Below are 15,804 nucleotides of genomic sequence, written 5' to 3' on the forward strand. Positions count from 1 at the left end.
AACTCAGAATTGACTTTTTTTCACACAAATTTCTGATATTAATTAATGCCAGTTAATGTTTTTCACAGAATCCTAATTCAGCACACACCCACTACTTCACATATTATAAAGCAATGAAGGTCAAAGAATAAAAGTGTCAGTGTTCAAATGACAAATTCATTGATGCTGAGATAAAGGACGGACTGAAGTGATAAAAGGGATAGTTCGGATTTTTTGAAGTGGGGTTGTATGAGGTACTTATCAGTAGTCAGTGTATTACCCACAGTAGATGACGGTCGGAGTACCAGCACAGGAGCAAAGCGATGTGCCGCGGTGGACAAAGCAGCAGCAGCAAAACGTATTTTAGACACCTAAAGAAAAAATCTATATCTGTTTACCTGTACGTTATATTAAGAATATTTTCATCGCCTTACCTTTCCGTCAGACAGGACTTTCCGACAGGGAACTAAAGTTGTTATCTATCCTCTCTTCAGCACCGCCAGACTCCTTTAAGAAAAACAGTAATTGAATCCAAACTAACCCTTTTAAACACCAAAGTCACACAATTACAAACTAACCGATCGAGGCAGCGGTAGAACAGCAACTCCACCGTGTTCTCTGAGGTAAATCTACTGCTGGGAGTCTGGTGGCGTTGAAGAGACTATAGATAATGACTTCAGTCCCCCGTTGGAAAGAGCCGTCTGACAGCGAGGTAAAGTGGTGAAAATATTCTAAACACTTAAACTGATGATTTTTGTTTTGGTGTCTAGAATCCGTTTAGCTGCTGCCCCCCCCCCGTCCACAGCAGTACATTTCTTTGCATCCATGCTGCTACTCTTGTCTGCTTCACCAAACTGTGGACGGATAAATACCTCATACAACCCCACTTCACAAGCTCTGAACTATCCCTTTAAGTCAGGATTTAAAGGCTAAAAGGAAACTTTGTAACAGGCGAACATCTGTCTTTAGTTGGCCTTGACCTGGGAACAGCTGCCGCAGCTGCTCCTGTCTCCACATTTGCCCGGGACGGTCTTCAAAAAGAAATGTCATGTTATTAAGAGTCAGTGGAAAAATCTTTGTGACTAGTCGTCGATTGTAGAATGACATTATTTGACCGTGATGTATTATCAGGCTGTGATCTTCAGTGCGTTCCAGGAGTAATCTTGTTGTAATTGACGTTTCCGCGCCTGGATGTTTTCTCCACATGTCTGTTTCTGCTCAGGTAGTGATTTCATCTGTTTCCTAAAATGGCTTTTGACAGCACCCTTGACAGCTTTCCTGGGCTTTGTTCATTAGCTGGTGATTTTACCTGTAGGCAGAAAAATCAATAACACAAGCTTTTCACAAACACAGACTGACAGACTAGACAGATATTTCGTCTTCAGACAGAGTTCTGCAGCCCGTTGCACCAGCTGGAGATAAGTTTGATCCCTAAGTTCAAGAGCAAAGTCAACACTTACTGCTTGGCTGTCAAAGGTTAGTTTCACATTAAACTTGCTACTTTGCTCCTTCACCCCTGTACTTACACTAGGGGTGTAAGAAAATATTGAAAAAAATGAATATTGCGATATTATGTTTTGTGATACTTTATTGATTATGCAGTCCCTGGATTTTACTGGGACTGATAAATGCAAATGCACATCTGATTGCTTAAAAAAGTCATTTTTTCTCAGATTTTATGCACATGGTAGCGTGTTCATTATACTAAATAATCGCAACATATCGCAATATATTGAATGGTAACCCCTGTATCATGATACGTATGGTATCGCCAGATTCTTGCCAATACACAGCCCAAACTTTCCTACAATTAAAACATAGAGAGTGAAGTTTCATGTCATGCATTTTCAGATAAAAAGGGAAAGAAAGAGACTACTATGACAGAAATGAATGGGCCTATAAGTCTTTATTAAAAAAACAGAACGTAGTGTATCTTATCCAATGTCAAGTAACTAACATTAGATAAATTCAACAGACGTTTATTGATCGCTTTGTACTTTTTGTACTCTAAGGTACTTTTTGTACTCTAAGGAGAGGATGACGGTATCACACATAAATATTGTCATAGATTATAACAACATCAGCTAAAGTCTTTGGAAAACATCCATCTCGGGGGAAAAGATTCTGCTGAAGTCAACACCTCAACAGTTCCAAGTGTTTTTTTTTTTTTACAAGCAACCAAGTGGTGCCAGCGGCAATTCCCATCTCAGGTGAAGTGAAGCAGCATAAAGTCACCGTGCAGCACAAGGCTGAGCGTGCATGTCAGTGTCATCATGATGTAGTCTGTCACAGGAAATGTGCTCCTGGTGTAAATATCAGAAGGAATTTGTACCTCTCGCTCTTCAAATGTTAATCCCCACCATTCTCCTAACTGTTCCGCCATGGTACCAATACATTACCTGTTGCAACCCAATTTTAGTAAGTTATTGCATACATTGTGTTCAAACTAAGCTTGAACTTTCACATGACTGGTGCAACAGGCTGCTTGGCATCAGATGTGATTCATGACTATATTAATATTTGAGTGGCAAATTAAAACTTAAAAACATAGCTGATTGAGTAACAACCTCAACCTGTTGAGCAACATTTACTTCGCAGTCAATCCTGCAGCATTTAAATAAACATAAAAACATGGCACTGGATGCATATTTATGAATATTGAAATCAGAAAAATCAGAGGAGGACCAGGGGAAGTGCTTCTGAAGATGCAGTCACCTCTGTATCTGGGGATACGTGGTGGGTGAGAGAGCAGAGTTTGCTGGGTCAGTGGTACCACTGCGATTTGTTACCATGGAAACAAGGGTCTCAGTTCTGACATAGCCTCAAGGTACAGTGGCTTTTGAGGCTTAACAATTCTCTATGTTTGTGCAGTCTAATTACTTTAGTCTTTAAGCATTCTAGCTCTATACTAAAACGCTTGTGAAGTCATTTTGCCTTTGACTAACAGTTATACTGTATATACTGTATATATAGCCTTTATTAGAGACTAGTGAAAGTAGTCCTGAGGTGAGAGATAGGACCATCAAGATGCCCAAAATATTCTTTGAAGCTTACAAGAAATGCTGTAAAGCTTGAATTATACTTTATATACATACATTTGTTTGGCCTCTGTACTGTAGCACTCTTCCAATGTAACCATAGATCATGAGGTTAAGTTGCTTGAAGGTGTTCATGTACATTTAGGGTCAACAGTGTAAGACTAGTGGCTTAAAGTCAAGTGTTGTGTTTTGCAGGCATATTCAAATCAGTCACTTACATAGACTGTATATAAGAAGTGGACCTAGTCACCGCGACGTCACCCATTGGTTATCGGACTACGGTTTTGAAGCCTTGAGTTTGGAATTTTTTGGCCGTCACCATTTTCTGTAACCAGAAGTGACACGAGAGGGTGGAGCTAAGTACAACGGAAAGCGGAACAAGACGTTTTTAGGTGACCAAAATGTTACAATTAACTTAAAAACACACTGTGAAAGGGTCAACGGATAATGCCGTGGTAGCGACCTGTCAATCACAAGGTAGCCCCGCCCTAAAGCATCCCCTGCTTTATGGCCTATGTGACTCTAAATGGGAACATAATTTACTAAATGAACATCATTCTGTGTTGAATAAAAACTTGAAACTAGCTATTGAGACCATACGTTGATGTTTACAGTGTTTACTGAGGTAATAAATCAAGTGAGAAGTAGGTTCATTCACTCATAGACTTCTATCTTACCGAGGTTGCCGCCTGGTAACTCAAAACACATCCTTGGAAAGATTGGATGTGCACAATGGAAGCCAAATCGTACTTGATCTCGTTTTGAAATCTACCGAATGCTAAATAGAGCCAATGAACACTTAATTGGATTAATATGCCCTGCTCTCAATGCGCCAGCAATTTGGTCAGAGATATAATCACAGCGCAGCATTGATAGAGTTGTTTGAGGGCCTGCAGTTAGCTAGAGTAATCAGCAAGTAATCAGGTAGCTGATTCACTGTTGCCAAGCAATTATCGATAAGAAAAGGTGCTTTGTCTTGAGCACAGCTCTCACTCTCTGTCCCCTCTATCACCACTCGCCCACTCACACTATGAAGACGTTATCTGAGCATGGAACTTCCTATCTGCTGCACAGCATGATCCCATTAGCTGGGCTGAGAGTGTCTATGCTTGCTGCCGAAGGACTGATAGGAAAGTGTTAATAACTTCTCTGTTTGAGCTCCGTTTTGTCAGCAGCTCAGGTTTGTTTAGCATGAATGTCTAATGAAAACACTGTTTGAGCTGCAAGCAGAACCCTCATCTACTCATCTCTGTCCCGCTGTCTCTACAGTTGTACATTTCAACCCATGTGCCTCGCTTTTATTTTTTTTTGCTGTTGCCGAGTTCAAAATACTTCACGTGATATTCTCTGGGTCTGCAGATATGAACAGCTCTAATACTATGATACCTTTGTTTCAAGACTGAAGCTCAAAAGAACCATTGTAGAATATAATATCTACATCTATTTTTTGTATGCAAAAGGCATTTTGGTTTGCATGTGCAAAATCTGTATGAAGCCAATAATAATTATGTAGTACTTTAACCATTTCTATACCAAAGAAACTCCCCAAAAAAGACTATTTCCTCATTATCATATCCTTAACATGGTAGAATCAGCATTTATGCAGTCAGTTAACTCTAAAAGTATCGATAAATTATCTGATCTTGACCTAATTTTTACATATTTGACATACACCGATCAGCCATAACATTAGGTCAGCATGGGCACCCTGACCGCTCTGCGGCTACGCAGCCCCATACGCAACAAACTGCGATGCACTGTGTGTTCTGACACCTTTCTATCGGAACCAGCATTAACTTGTTCAGCAATTTGAGCTCCAGTAGCTCTTCTATTGGATCGGACAACACGGGCCAGCCTCCGCTCCCCACGTGCATCAATGAGCCTCGGGTCAGACCCTGTCGCCGGTTCACCGGTTTTCCTTTTTCGGACCACTTTTGGTAGGTCCTGACCACTGCAGACCGGGAACATCCCACAACAGCTGCAGTTCTGGAGATGCTCTGACCCGGTCGTCTAGCCATCACAATTTGGCCCTCGTCAAAGTCGCTCACATCCTTGCGCTTGCCCATTTTTTTCTGCTTCCAACACAAAGTTCAAAGTTTAAAATGTTCACTGGCTGTCTAATATATCCCCCCCACTGCCAGGTGCCATTGTAACGAGATAATCAATTTTATTCACTTCACCTGTCAGTGGTCTTAATGTTATGGCTGATCGGTGTAAATTATTACAACCGATTTGCACCCAAGTGTGTACACAGCCGTAATTAATGAATCAATGTCAAAAGATCATAGCAATGATCCTAATAGTGCTGGCTTCAGCTTATTAGACCTATCCTTCACACAATTCAACATTTCTGAACAAGCTATCCAGACTACAAATACAAGTTATGCACATACACAATATTTAGATACATAATATACACAATATTCACATGTTTGTGAATTAAACAAGAATCTCTTCCCCTCCTAGAGGTGACTAAATACTTAATTCCTATTAATAGTAGTGTAGACATATCTACCCTGTATATCATGTATATTACCCCTAGAATTCATATTATTCTATTCAATACTAGGGCTAATCTATATATTTTATGTTGTATGTGACCTATGTGAGCACCCCTAGCAGTCACATTCCCATTATTTGAAAACGTATCAATATTCTCACCTAGACCAGGCTATGTAGAGGCTAGAGAAATCAAACAGGCAGGTCACAGGCGCTGGAGGGAGTCAACACTCTCCCAAAAGCAGCATTGATAGAAAGAGCGCGAGTCTAATCAGGTCTGCAGGAGATGGAGCATTTATTGACTCAGCCTCGTCCATCAATTCCAGCTGCAGCACTCTGCCGAGTTTTCAAGGATCCGGGGTCAGCAGTAAAGCCCCGGCGGTGTCAGGGGCCACAGCGTTTCACAGCACGCAGGAAGCAAAGCATACTTCACTGCATTCAGAAGCGCTGCTCAGTGATGTGAGCGGGATATAATAAAAGGAAACAATGCGGGGAAAAAAGCCATCGCCCGTTATCGCCTCTCACAATGATGATGCCAACAAACTAAGGCTCAGGGGTGAAGAGTTTTGACCATATGGTATCCATTCAATTCCAAAGTAGGCTGCTAAATGGGGCTTACACCGTAGCATGAACGGAAGCAGCGTTATTGGTGTCTCTGCAGGTATCAAATATAGCGCTGTTGCAGTGAGAGGAGGGATCTCATTTTCATCAAACCCAAAATGAGCCAGCTGAATTTTCTATAGCACCTGGAACAGACAGGGTTCAGCTCTGTTATTTCTTACTCGTGATTGTGCAACTTACTGTGTAATAATGACACTCAGCTCTGTCAGACATTAAAGTTTTGTAATTGCTGAGGTGGAGCATCTTGCAATAAAAGTTAAATGTAAAAAAAAGTCAAATGGGCAAAAAAAATGGCAATGTAATGTTCCATAAAACCACCATAGGTTGTCTTTAAATGTATATCATAAAAGACTTTGCCTTGAACGCTATAGGAGTAAGGCAAATGCAACCATTATATACAACACTTAGCAGCCTTTGTTTGCCATTAAGATCGCAGGTTCTGTCAGCATTTGCCGTGATTGCTCCAGCTGCCCTCGGGAGTGTGTTTTAAAACGTATTTTTTGATTGCAAAGATTTCTAAATGAAGTTTTTCACTGGTAGCCGTGATAAGATCAGCTGGAAATGCTGAGAAGAAGAGCTTCAGGGAAGGAAGGCGATATTGCCATCCCACAATTCCTTGCTCCTGCGATGGAAGACTCAGTGTGGCCTTTCCCAGCTGCCTGATTCCTATCAGTCCTGTGGATTTGTCATACAGAGATTTAACGGGTTTGGCGATAATACAGTAGGTGTGCTAGCATAACAAAATGATGTAGAAGTCACACACTTCTGGAATTAATTCAAGAGTTGGTACGCTCACTCTCAAATGTTTTGCACAGAACAGCAATCATGAGATTCTGAAAGTCTCGTAGTCAGCTGCATAGGGATAAAGAAAGTGTTCATCAGGGAGTTAAAGCTTTAGACAGAATCCAAAACATGCAGCCTAACATCCATTGTCTCATTAAAGTTAAGCTGAATAGATAATTATCCTAATAATGATGGCGCTGTCTTAGTATCCGTGCAACATTATTTAACTTTGTCTTACTTTGTTCTTTTTCTTTGAACTACACCGTTTTAATTATTCGTCTTTATTTATTTTATCAGCCTATGTACACTTGCCAGGTACACCAGATGCTATATCTAATGATGTACTAATGCCTGGATGTACTGAGCAACGTTGGTATTTACTCTCTTCACTTTAGATTGTTTATTTGCAACACCACACTACTGGCGCACTTTCCCTGGGTATTTAATTTCAATGCAGATGTTTTTTTACATTATAGTTAATGGAACACCCGGTTTCATATCGGCTCTAAAGGGTGCCATGTGCGGCGGTACCGTACACCGACGGCTGTGAAAAGGCCTCAGTATTTAACACCCTGGGAATGAGGCAGGATTGGCTGAAATATGTGAATGTTTTGACTATTCAGATCCATTGCACAAGCCTAACTCGAAAAATGACACACAAACACATGTATTTCTAATTGTTTAAAAAGGATAAACCCTTGCATTTTGTGATATTTCCTGGTGGATAGTTGATTTATCTCCTGGCCAGATGAACCAGATTGAAGGAGTAAACACTTCAGATTATGAGTAAACTGTTCCAAACATGCCTGTTGTAATGTTTTCCATCTTCCCTCCCCTTTGTGTGTCTACAGATGCTCCAAAGATCTTGGGTCCAGTGGTGTTGTACACGTGGGAGGGGAACGCAGCTAACATCAGCTGCGAGGTCGATGCTCACCCCGGAGCCTCGGTGGTCTGGTTCAGAGACGGCGTCCAGGCGCCCTCCGCCAACACCACCAACATGAAGATCTACAACACGCCGACCATCAGCTACCTGGAGGTCTGCTGCACGTCACTGACATACAAAAGCACCAAGGGGTTAATAGAACACAAATAGAAGTGTTTTTAAAAATGAATAATATTGGTAGGGCATGTGGTCTTTCCATGAATAGCTAACAAGAAATTCTCAGAATCAAGGACTGACATGTTATTGAGTACAGAGTGCTAGATGCTAATGAACCAGTGTGTAATGATTAGTTCCTACAGTAGATATCTGAGCATCTGCAGAACGACCACTTTCCAAATGAGTCAGTGTTGATCAGTCAGGAATAAACTGCGAAATGGCACAAAACCAATAACTAATGATTCCATCCTAAAAGGTAAATATCCAGGCTCTTCACTGGTCTACTCGGTTTCTAGCGTTTTTTTCTTTCTCACATGCCTCACATGCCTCACGTGCCTCTCCACACGACCTCTCAGTGTTTTTGTCTTTTTCTGTCTCTCAGGTTACCCCTGATTCGAATGACTTTGGGAGCTACAACTGCACAGCAACCAATGTGATGGGCTCCGAGTCTAGGGAGTTCCTTCTGATCCAAGCAGGTTTGGCATTGCTTTTAACTCAAAGTGTGTAGCGTTTTTTAAAATCAAACTAAAATTTTAAATAAATTATTTAAAATACCAAATGGGGGGAAGTGTTGGATGTTTGATGACTTCACAACCTAGAAATGATGTGACAGCACCTGTGATGTTTTATGCCAAAGAATACCAAAGAAAAGAACCAGTAAAACAATTTAACATTATGGATCCAACCACCTATGGCGAAATGGTCGTTCCAAGGTCAAGATTAATCCCCCGTGTGGATACATAGGGGGGTAACCAGGTGACTGTTATCAGGTCATTAAATGGGTTTTATCAATCGTTATAAGCCCCATAGATGTGAGTCAGTAGGGCCCTGCTTCACCCAATATTAGGGTTCATCATCTATTCACATGGTCAATCACCAAAAGAAGGTTATAAAAGAAGACGCAGCGACCTCTAGCTACCGTAGTAATTAGGACAGGAGCAGAAGCAGAAGTCAGGCGCTGTAGTGTAGACAGCGTGAAACTCGATCGATGTGACACAAAGCACAGGGCTTTCACCCAGGAGACCAGGGTTTACATCCCAGGTAGTTGCCTTCACAACCTTAAGTTTCACTTTCACTTTTTTCAAATGTCGTTATTTTCAGCTAAATTAACTAAGTAGTTTTGTTGCCTAAACCTAAAGAAGCTGTTTTGTTTGTGTTCAAATCGTAACGTTTCATTCAGTTCTATAACATGTTAGAACGTGTTGCTTTTAAGTTTCGCTTTCACTTTTACAACGAAGTAGGTGTAGTAGGCCCCTACTGACCCACATCCATGATGCTCATAGTGACCGGTAATGCTCACTGAATGGTCTGATAACAGTCGAATTGGGTGAAGTTATAGATAACATTTTAAAGTAACTTCTAAAGGCAATCAGAAGCCAGTGTAGGGAGCAAGGGTAGTGACATGCACAGAATTGCGAGGCACTCAGCAGCACAGGCAGGTAATGAGCAAAAACTCAAACTGAACTGTCCTTTAAGTTGTATTTTCTTTGTACTGCATATGGTTTGAGTTATTTGGTATGCAAATAGTTTTGGACCCATTGGAGAAGGTAGGTCACGCAGGACCTTGTCTAAATACAGAGTAGTGAAATTAATTGCGCTAACAACCTCTGCTGCCACTGTGTAATATACTGTAAGTCCTTTGAGGTGTTCTCTCTCTGCGTTTTCATTTACTGCATGACTCATTACTATGCATAAAGTTACTCCCTGCAACCATAGTTGGACTAAAAGGCTGCCAAAAACAAGCTAACGCAAATACATCTTATTTTCCAGATTTATATGTCAATGAGAAAATTCGAGTGGTAGTAGCACGAGGCAAAGAGCTTCACTAAACAAAACGATTTCAATTTCAAGGGTAATTAAACAGTCTCTGCATTACATACTAATGGTACACAATCCAACAAAAGATCCAGTAGGTTTATCATTACAGAAGGAGCGTTGTCTGCAGTGTTTCTGTTTGCATGATGGTAGTGAGTATAGTAGCTCTGGGAAGTTTGCAGCCACGCATAAATAGATTGATGATTTGTTGATTCTTTCACCTTTTTAGCACTGAGAAAAAACATCCAGTGTTGTTTTTGTAATTCCCAGAACTGAGCAGTGGTTACAGACTAAAGTTGCTCATTACATCAAACAATATGACAGTGATCCATTGGATGCTCAACGCACTGGTGATTTTGGAGCTAAAAATGTAAAGTCGGTGGTGTCGTGAGATGAAAGGTCAGGGCGTCAGTAAAATCAAAAGGGGTTCATCCTCTGGGGAGCATGGATGTGATAAGTAAATGTCTTAACAAAACGTCCATTAGATTAATTTTCTTATGTACAAGTGGAAGTTTTAGCTTCATAGAGGCACCAGAGGAAAGGTCAGGGAGTCACTCAATTAAAAAAAAAAAAACATGAATATACTTTATCAAACTCTATGAGCAGTAATTGTAAAGAGACTGTAGACCGCTAATTGAAAGGATGGACTTAACACCCACCTGACATACTGATTACCATCATTAGGCCCTACCCCTGAAAGATAAAAAAGACAGCATTACAGTACCGTGTCTACAGAAGACTACTAAATCGTGTCGGGTACTCCATCTCTGTGACACTCTATACTATCTTCATGAATCAAAGAGCGACTCAGGCTGGAGGTAAAGCTGTCGGTGCAGGGCTCATTCGGGCATGTCCAACAGATCTGCAGTCATTTGGTGACCAGAGGCTTTGGGGCACCAGAGGCATGCCAGCTACACAATTGTCAAAGGGGCTGATTTGTAGAGCAGAACATTAGTAGTAGGTGTTGCAGTATGGTCGGCATCAATCTGAGGCCAACACATCAGCTCCTCTAATGCATTTAAATGGCATTTTCACCCTGCACATGCACATAGACAGTTTGGTAAGACACACAAATACAGTCCTATTGTAGAGACACTGTTCTCCTTTCACTCTTTTGAAGGCTCAAAGGCTACCAGATACGTATATACAGTATTATCTTTCAATAACTATGTTATCATAATGTGTGTTAAAAATGAAATTTACATTAATCCAATAGAATCTTGGAAATTGCAATTTGTTGATTCACATATACACTGCAGATCAATAAACATTGTAGGCTGTGTATACTGGGAGTAACATGTATTTTATGAATCATTATAGCAGGTTATCCAAGCTATGTACAGGAACAGTACATACAATGCATATGTCAACACTAGAGAAATATATACATATAATACAAAATATGAAAAATATTAAAATACACTATAAATATACCCGACTACTACAACAACTAGCATAAAAACACCTATGCAATAACATAAACAAATAGTTGAGAAAACACACTCAAAAAACAGAATACAGTGACAAAAGATGAAAAATCGAAACACACAGCTGCTGCAACAGGCCGCCACTTAACACGGCGCCGTCCTGGATCTTGATGTGAGTCTTTGCAGCTGTGCTAGCTTTTAGAATGAGTTTTTGAAAAAAACTTTTTGTCTGCGCTCTCCTGCAGATGTGCCATCATCGCCAGAACTTTGGCAAGTGGAACCTTTCTCCAGCACAGCGGTGGTGAAGTTCAGGGAGCCCGACTCCATGGGTGGAGTTCCCATCATCAAGTACAAAGTGGAATGGCGTTTGCCTGGCCAGGATTGGACTGGCATTGAGCACGACGCTAAGGACGGTGAGTCACCCATCTCTCCTTGCAATAGCTCATTGGATGGCTTTTTGGTAAAAAAAAAAAAACATCTCTGCAAGATTTACAAAAAAAATATTCCAAAGAAATCTAAATTTGGGCTTTTTTTTAGCATCATATTTTCTCATTTACAAGTGACCCATAAACACCTGCTTTGACGTAGATTACTGCTCAGTGTGAGTCATTGGTCTTTAAGTCCCTGACTCACAACCACTTACATACATTTCCCATGAAAGCCTTGAAAATATACTTTCAATCAAGCAAAGTGGATGCGAGGGATGTTATTAAACTCTCTCTTCAGGGTCAGTGTTTTTCTGCTAAGATGCCTCAGCTGCATCAGCTACACCTTAGTAGCCTCTTAAGCTATTTTAATCCTTTGCACCCAAATGAGGCATCTTGTTTCAAAAGCCTTCTCGAAGAGACTCAGTCTCCAATGTGTGTTGATAAAAAACATCCAGAAATCAGTTTAGAAATCCTGTAAAAAAGCCTCTCAATCATAAGATTATAACTTTTTAGGTAACCCACTTATTGTAAATGTTACAAAGAGAAAGTGACTTTTCATGGTGCAGCTTTTGCAAAAATATACTTATATAATATATTGTTGGAAAAAAAATACAGGGCTCAGGTGTAACAATGGCAACATTTGCTACACTCTCTGTTTTCATTACCCAAAGCACAATGGGAAACCGTAGTGTCAAAACATTTTTTATAGTTTAGTTTTTCATCAGTGCTTTTTTCCCATCAACATGGGTCTTATATTCCTAGAACACTGACACTTTATCCATTCATAAACAGTTATTTTAGGGTCCATTTCTTTAGAGTGCATCTCGCACATGAAGGAAATATGGGTCAAAACTGCAAAAGACATTTCAGCTCGCAACAACAATTGATGCAAACACGACAGTAGCTGATGTCAGGAGGAGAGGTGGAACACAGTGTAGCCTAAATGACAGTGAGCTCAGACACTGACAGGCCCCAGATAATATCCCCGTCCCACTGAGGGTTTGTGGCTCTTACAAATGTGGATGGTTCTCGTTGTGTCTGCCACATGGGACGTATCAGTCAGCGGCTGACAGGCTCCGCTGTCAACTCGAGGCCCAGGAGCCGCCTGTCATACGAGCGTGAACACAAAAACAAAACACATGCACCCACACAGCAACTGTAAATGTTACCAAAAATATCTCATTCAGCCACATCAGCTAACCCACATCTGATACATTGAAGCCTTTCCAAAACACACATACACTGCGGCTGTTGCAATGTACATGCATACATTTGTTACAGTCTATTTGTAGCGTCAATATGTAGAATCAGGTCCAGTTATTTAAGCTACAACATGCCCGGAAATATGTAAGTAATGTGTTACTGAAAGACTAATCAAGTGGCTGAAATGTGTCAATAAAAAGGACATTGAGTTAAAAGTGTCCCTCACAATATTGTGACCCAGGGCTGCCATCACATGTTTGAAAGCAGTACTGCCAGGTATAGATACCCCACCCATCACTGTGGGTCCGTATGGAAATATCTACGTCTGCAGTGCGCACACACATGAAGTTACAAGTCAAATCTGTTTATTAACACTTTTTATATTGTATGCATTAGATGTCTATCTGTTTCTTTATCGTATATGGTCTGTAGTAAACATTAATACACCAAATTTATGATACAAATAGACTTAAAATACCCATCTTTGCCACACCATAAGGATTGTTTTAATTCCCTTATGGCAGAAGTGTGCCCAGGAGGTAATGAATAAATTGCTATTTTTGTCAAAACACCAAAAACCAACAATGTGTTAGTTCGTCTCTCCATACTGTCTGACTTCCATACCCAGTCTGTGGCACTCAGCCCCGAGCCCATTCATTCTAACTGAAAACAATTTCATTGGCAAAAATGATTCTCTAAAAAAGCGAGGCACTTTGGCAAACGTTATTCAAACAGCGGTAAAATAAATAGTGCATTTGTTGGAGGCTATTTTAGACAGCAGGAAGCTGTGTGTGGGATTGACTCAAATTAAATTACAGTCGGCGTGGTCATGGTAATGAAACAACATGTCACTCAGTGCAACGGTGTCGCTCATTGATGGCTTTCTAATAGTTTTTGGACACAGGAGGAATAAGATATTTCAGGCTTTGCCTGCACAGACAACACTTGTTAGTTGGAACAATTCCTTGTTTTGGTACCTCCATGGGATTTGTTTACAAAAATTGAAGAATATTTCCAGCATAATCCTTTAATTGTTGCAGAAGTGTCAGTGCTGCAGTCTTGTATCAGGCTTATATTTGAAAAATTCACAGAGCCAGGAAACTTTGTATTTGTATTAATAAAATATGATGTTAATACTGTATTTTCATATACAACAAAATCAGTATTGTTTATATTGTATATGACCCTTATCTCCAAGATTACAGATAAGAACAGAAACAAAGTGCTGCTTGGCACAAAGTCATGTGAATTCTTGGAGATCATCACTGGCTGCTTATTTGCTCAGTGTTTGCTATTTGTCTGCTTGTCTTCATTATTACTCTGGACAAGGTCCACAGACCTTTTTGAAACATTCCTGTTGGATTATTATATGTAATTTCCCAATGCTGTGAGCAGTGAAATTTCAGAGACAGATTGGTCAAAACCAGAGCAAATAATCTGTTGAGGTTAGAAATAGGCACTGCTGGGGTGCATTAATACATTCAATCTGAAACCAGTTGCATATTGCAGCTTTAAGCCTGTAATCATGTAGGTTATACGTTCCCGTAATAGCTTCAAAGATTGATTTCATCAGACATCAATACACCTTGATGCTGCAGTATGCATGCACTGTAGCAACACAATGATTATCACACACCCAAGTCAGTCAGATTTGTAACCATTGTTATGATTTGTGGAGATAACCTCTTAGAGAAGCCGAGGAAACCAGCATGTGGTAATCATTGGTAAATTACTCCGGGCCGGCTGGGAATCTCATCTTAACATGAATGGCTGCTGCAGTGACATCAGTTTTACTGATGCTGCTGGTGCTAAAAGCCCAGTCGTGAATTAATTTGGCCTTGTGCTTTTTTAGCTGTATTCATACCCCAAAGCAGTCAACTATTCTTAATGTTCCACTGTGTTTATCCTGATTGAAACCTCAATATTGGTAATAACAGTGTCCGTGTAATGAAATGTAGTACATTTTAATTTGACTAAATGTTATCCTTGCAACCTCTAGAAAAAAAACAACAACACAAGCGACACACATTAATGAATTATTCACACACTATATATTACATTTGAAGCTATCAAAATGCTTTCTTGTCGGGTGATTATTAAGTTAATTCACATCACCCTTTCAAACTAGCTTGCCTAATGGCGTTCTTTCTGCACCACGTGACACCCTTTGTGTTACAGTTCATCTTTAATCTTATTCTCCTACTAAATAAACCAGTGATCATGAACAACAGAACCCCACTGTGATTACAACATGCCCTATTGCTTGTTATTTGCTCCTCATGATGCTGGTCTGCTGAGTCTTTGCTCCCATTGGTGATTGAGTCCCCATGAATAATCCAGTTAGGAGTGCATTCCAGCATACCTGTGATGTATAAACAGTATAAACATAAACCATTTCAGCCAGCAGCTACTGTCTGTTCTGGAGGGTGACTTCTAATGCAAGGGAAAGAATGCTCCAAAATGTAATGGGTTCTTCCTCGGCCCATGTTACACCCTTCCACCAAGTTTCTTGAAAATAGGGCCAGTAGTTTTTCTGTAATCCTGCTGACAAACAAACAAACAAAACCAAAAACACAACCTCCTTGGCTGCATATATTGTTCCCTCATCCCTTGTTCATTCTTGGTCCCTTGTATACCTGCATGGAATAACACCACCTCTCCTCCAACAGACATGTCCACGATCACCATCGCTGGCCTGAAGCCAGAGACCACCTACGAGGTCAAGATGTCCGCCATCAATGGCAAGGGCGAAGGCGAGAGCACCCCGGTCGACACTTTCAAGACCGAGCCAGTCCGTAAGTAGCGCCCTTGCTGTTCATGTCCCCCGCCCTCAGTAAGCGCTCCTCTGACCCCAATGCTTTGAACCTAATGCTGTTGCTCACTCCACCGCCTGCTCGTGTCTAGCTGAGCCC

General features: G+C 40.7%; 1 protein-coding gene across 15 annotated transcripts in view; it reads left to right on the top strand.

Moving 5' to 3' along the window:
* Positions 1–15,804, top strand: part of ncam1a (neural cell adhesion molecule 1a) — a 276,924-nt gene that overhangs the window by 211,759 nt on the left and 49,361 nt on the right. For all 15 annotated transcript variants that reach the window (XM_037747868.1, XM_037747866.1, XM_037747867.1 and 12 more), the window contains 4 exons: positions 7,772–7,956; positions 8,402–8,495; positions 11,507–11,674; positions 15,562–15,687. In XM_037747868.1, coding sequence (XP_037603796.1) covers positions 7,772–7,956; positions 8,402–8,495; positions 11,507–11,674; positions 15,562–15,687 — 573 coding nt within the window. The remainder of the gene's footprint in view (positions 1–7,771; positions 7,957–8,401; positions 8,496–11,506; positions 11,675–15,561; positions 15,688–15,804) is intronic.

The sequence above is a fragment of the Sebastes umbrosus genome, chromosome 17, assembly GCF_015220745.1.
Source record: "Sebastes umbrosus isolate fSebUmb1 chromosome 17, fSebUmb1.pri, whole genome shotgun sequence".
Classification (NCBI taxonomy): Eukaryota; Metazoa; Chordata; class Actinopteri; order Perciformes; family Sebastidae; genus Sebastes; species Sebastes umbrosus.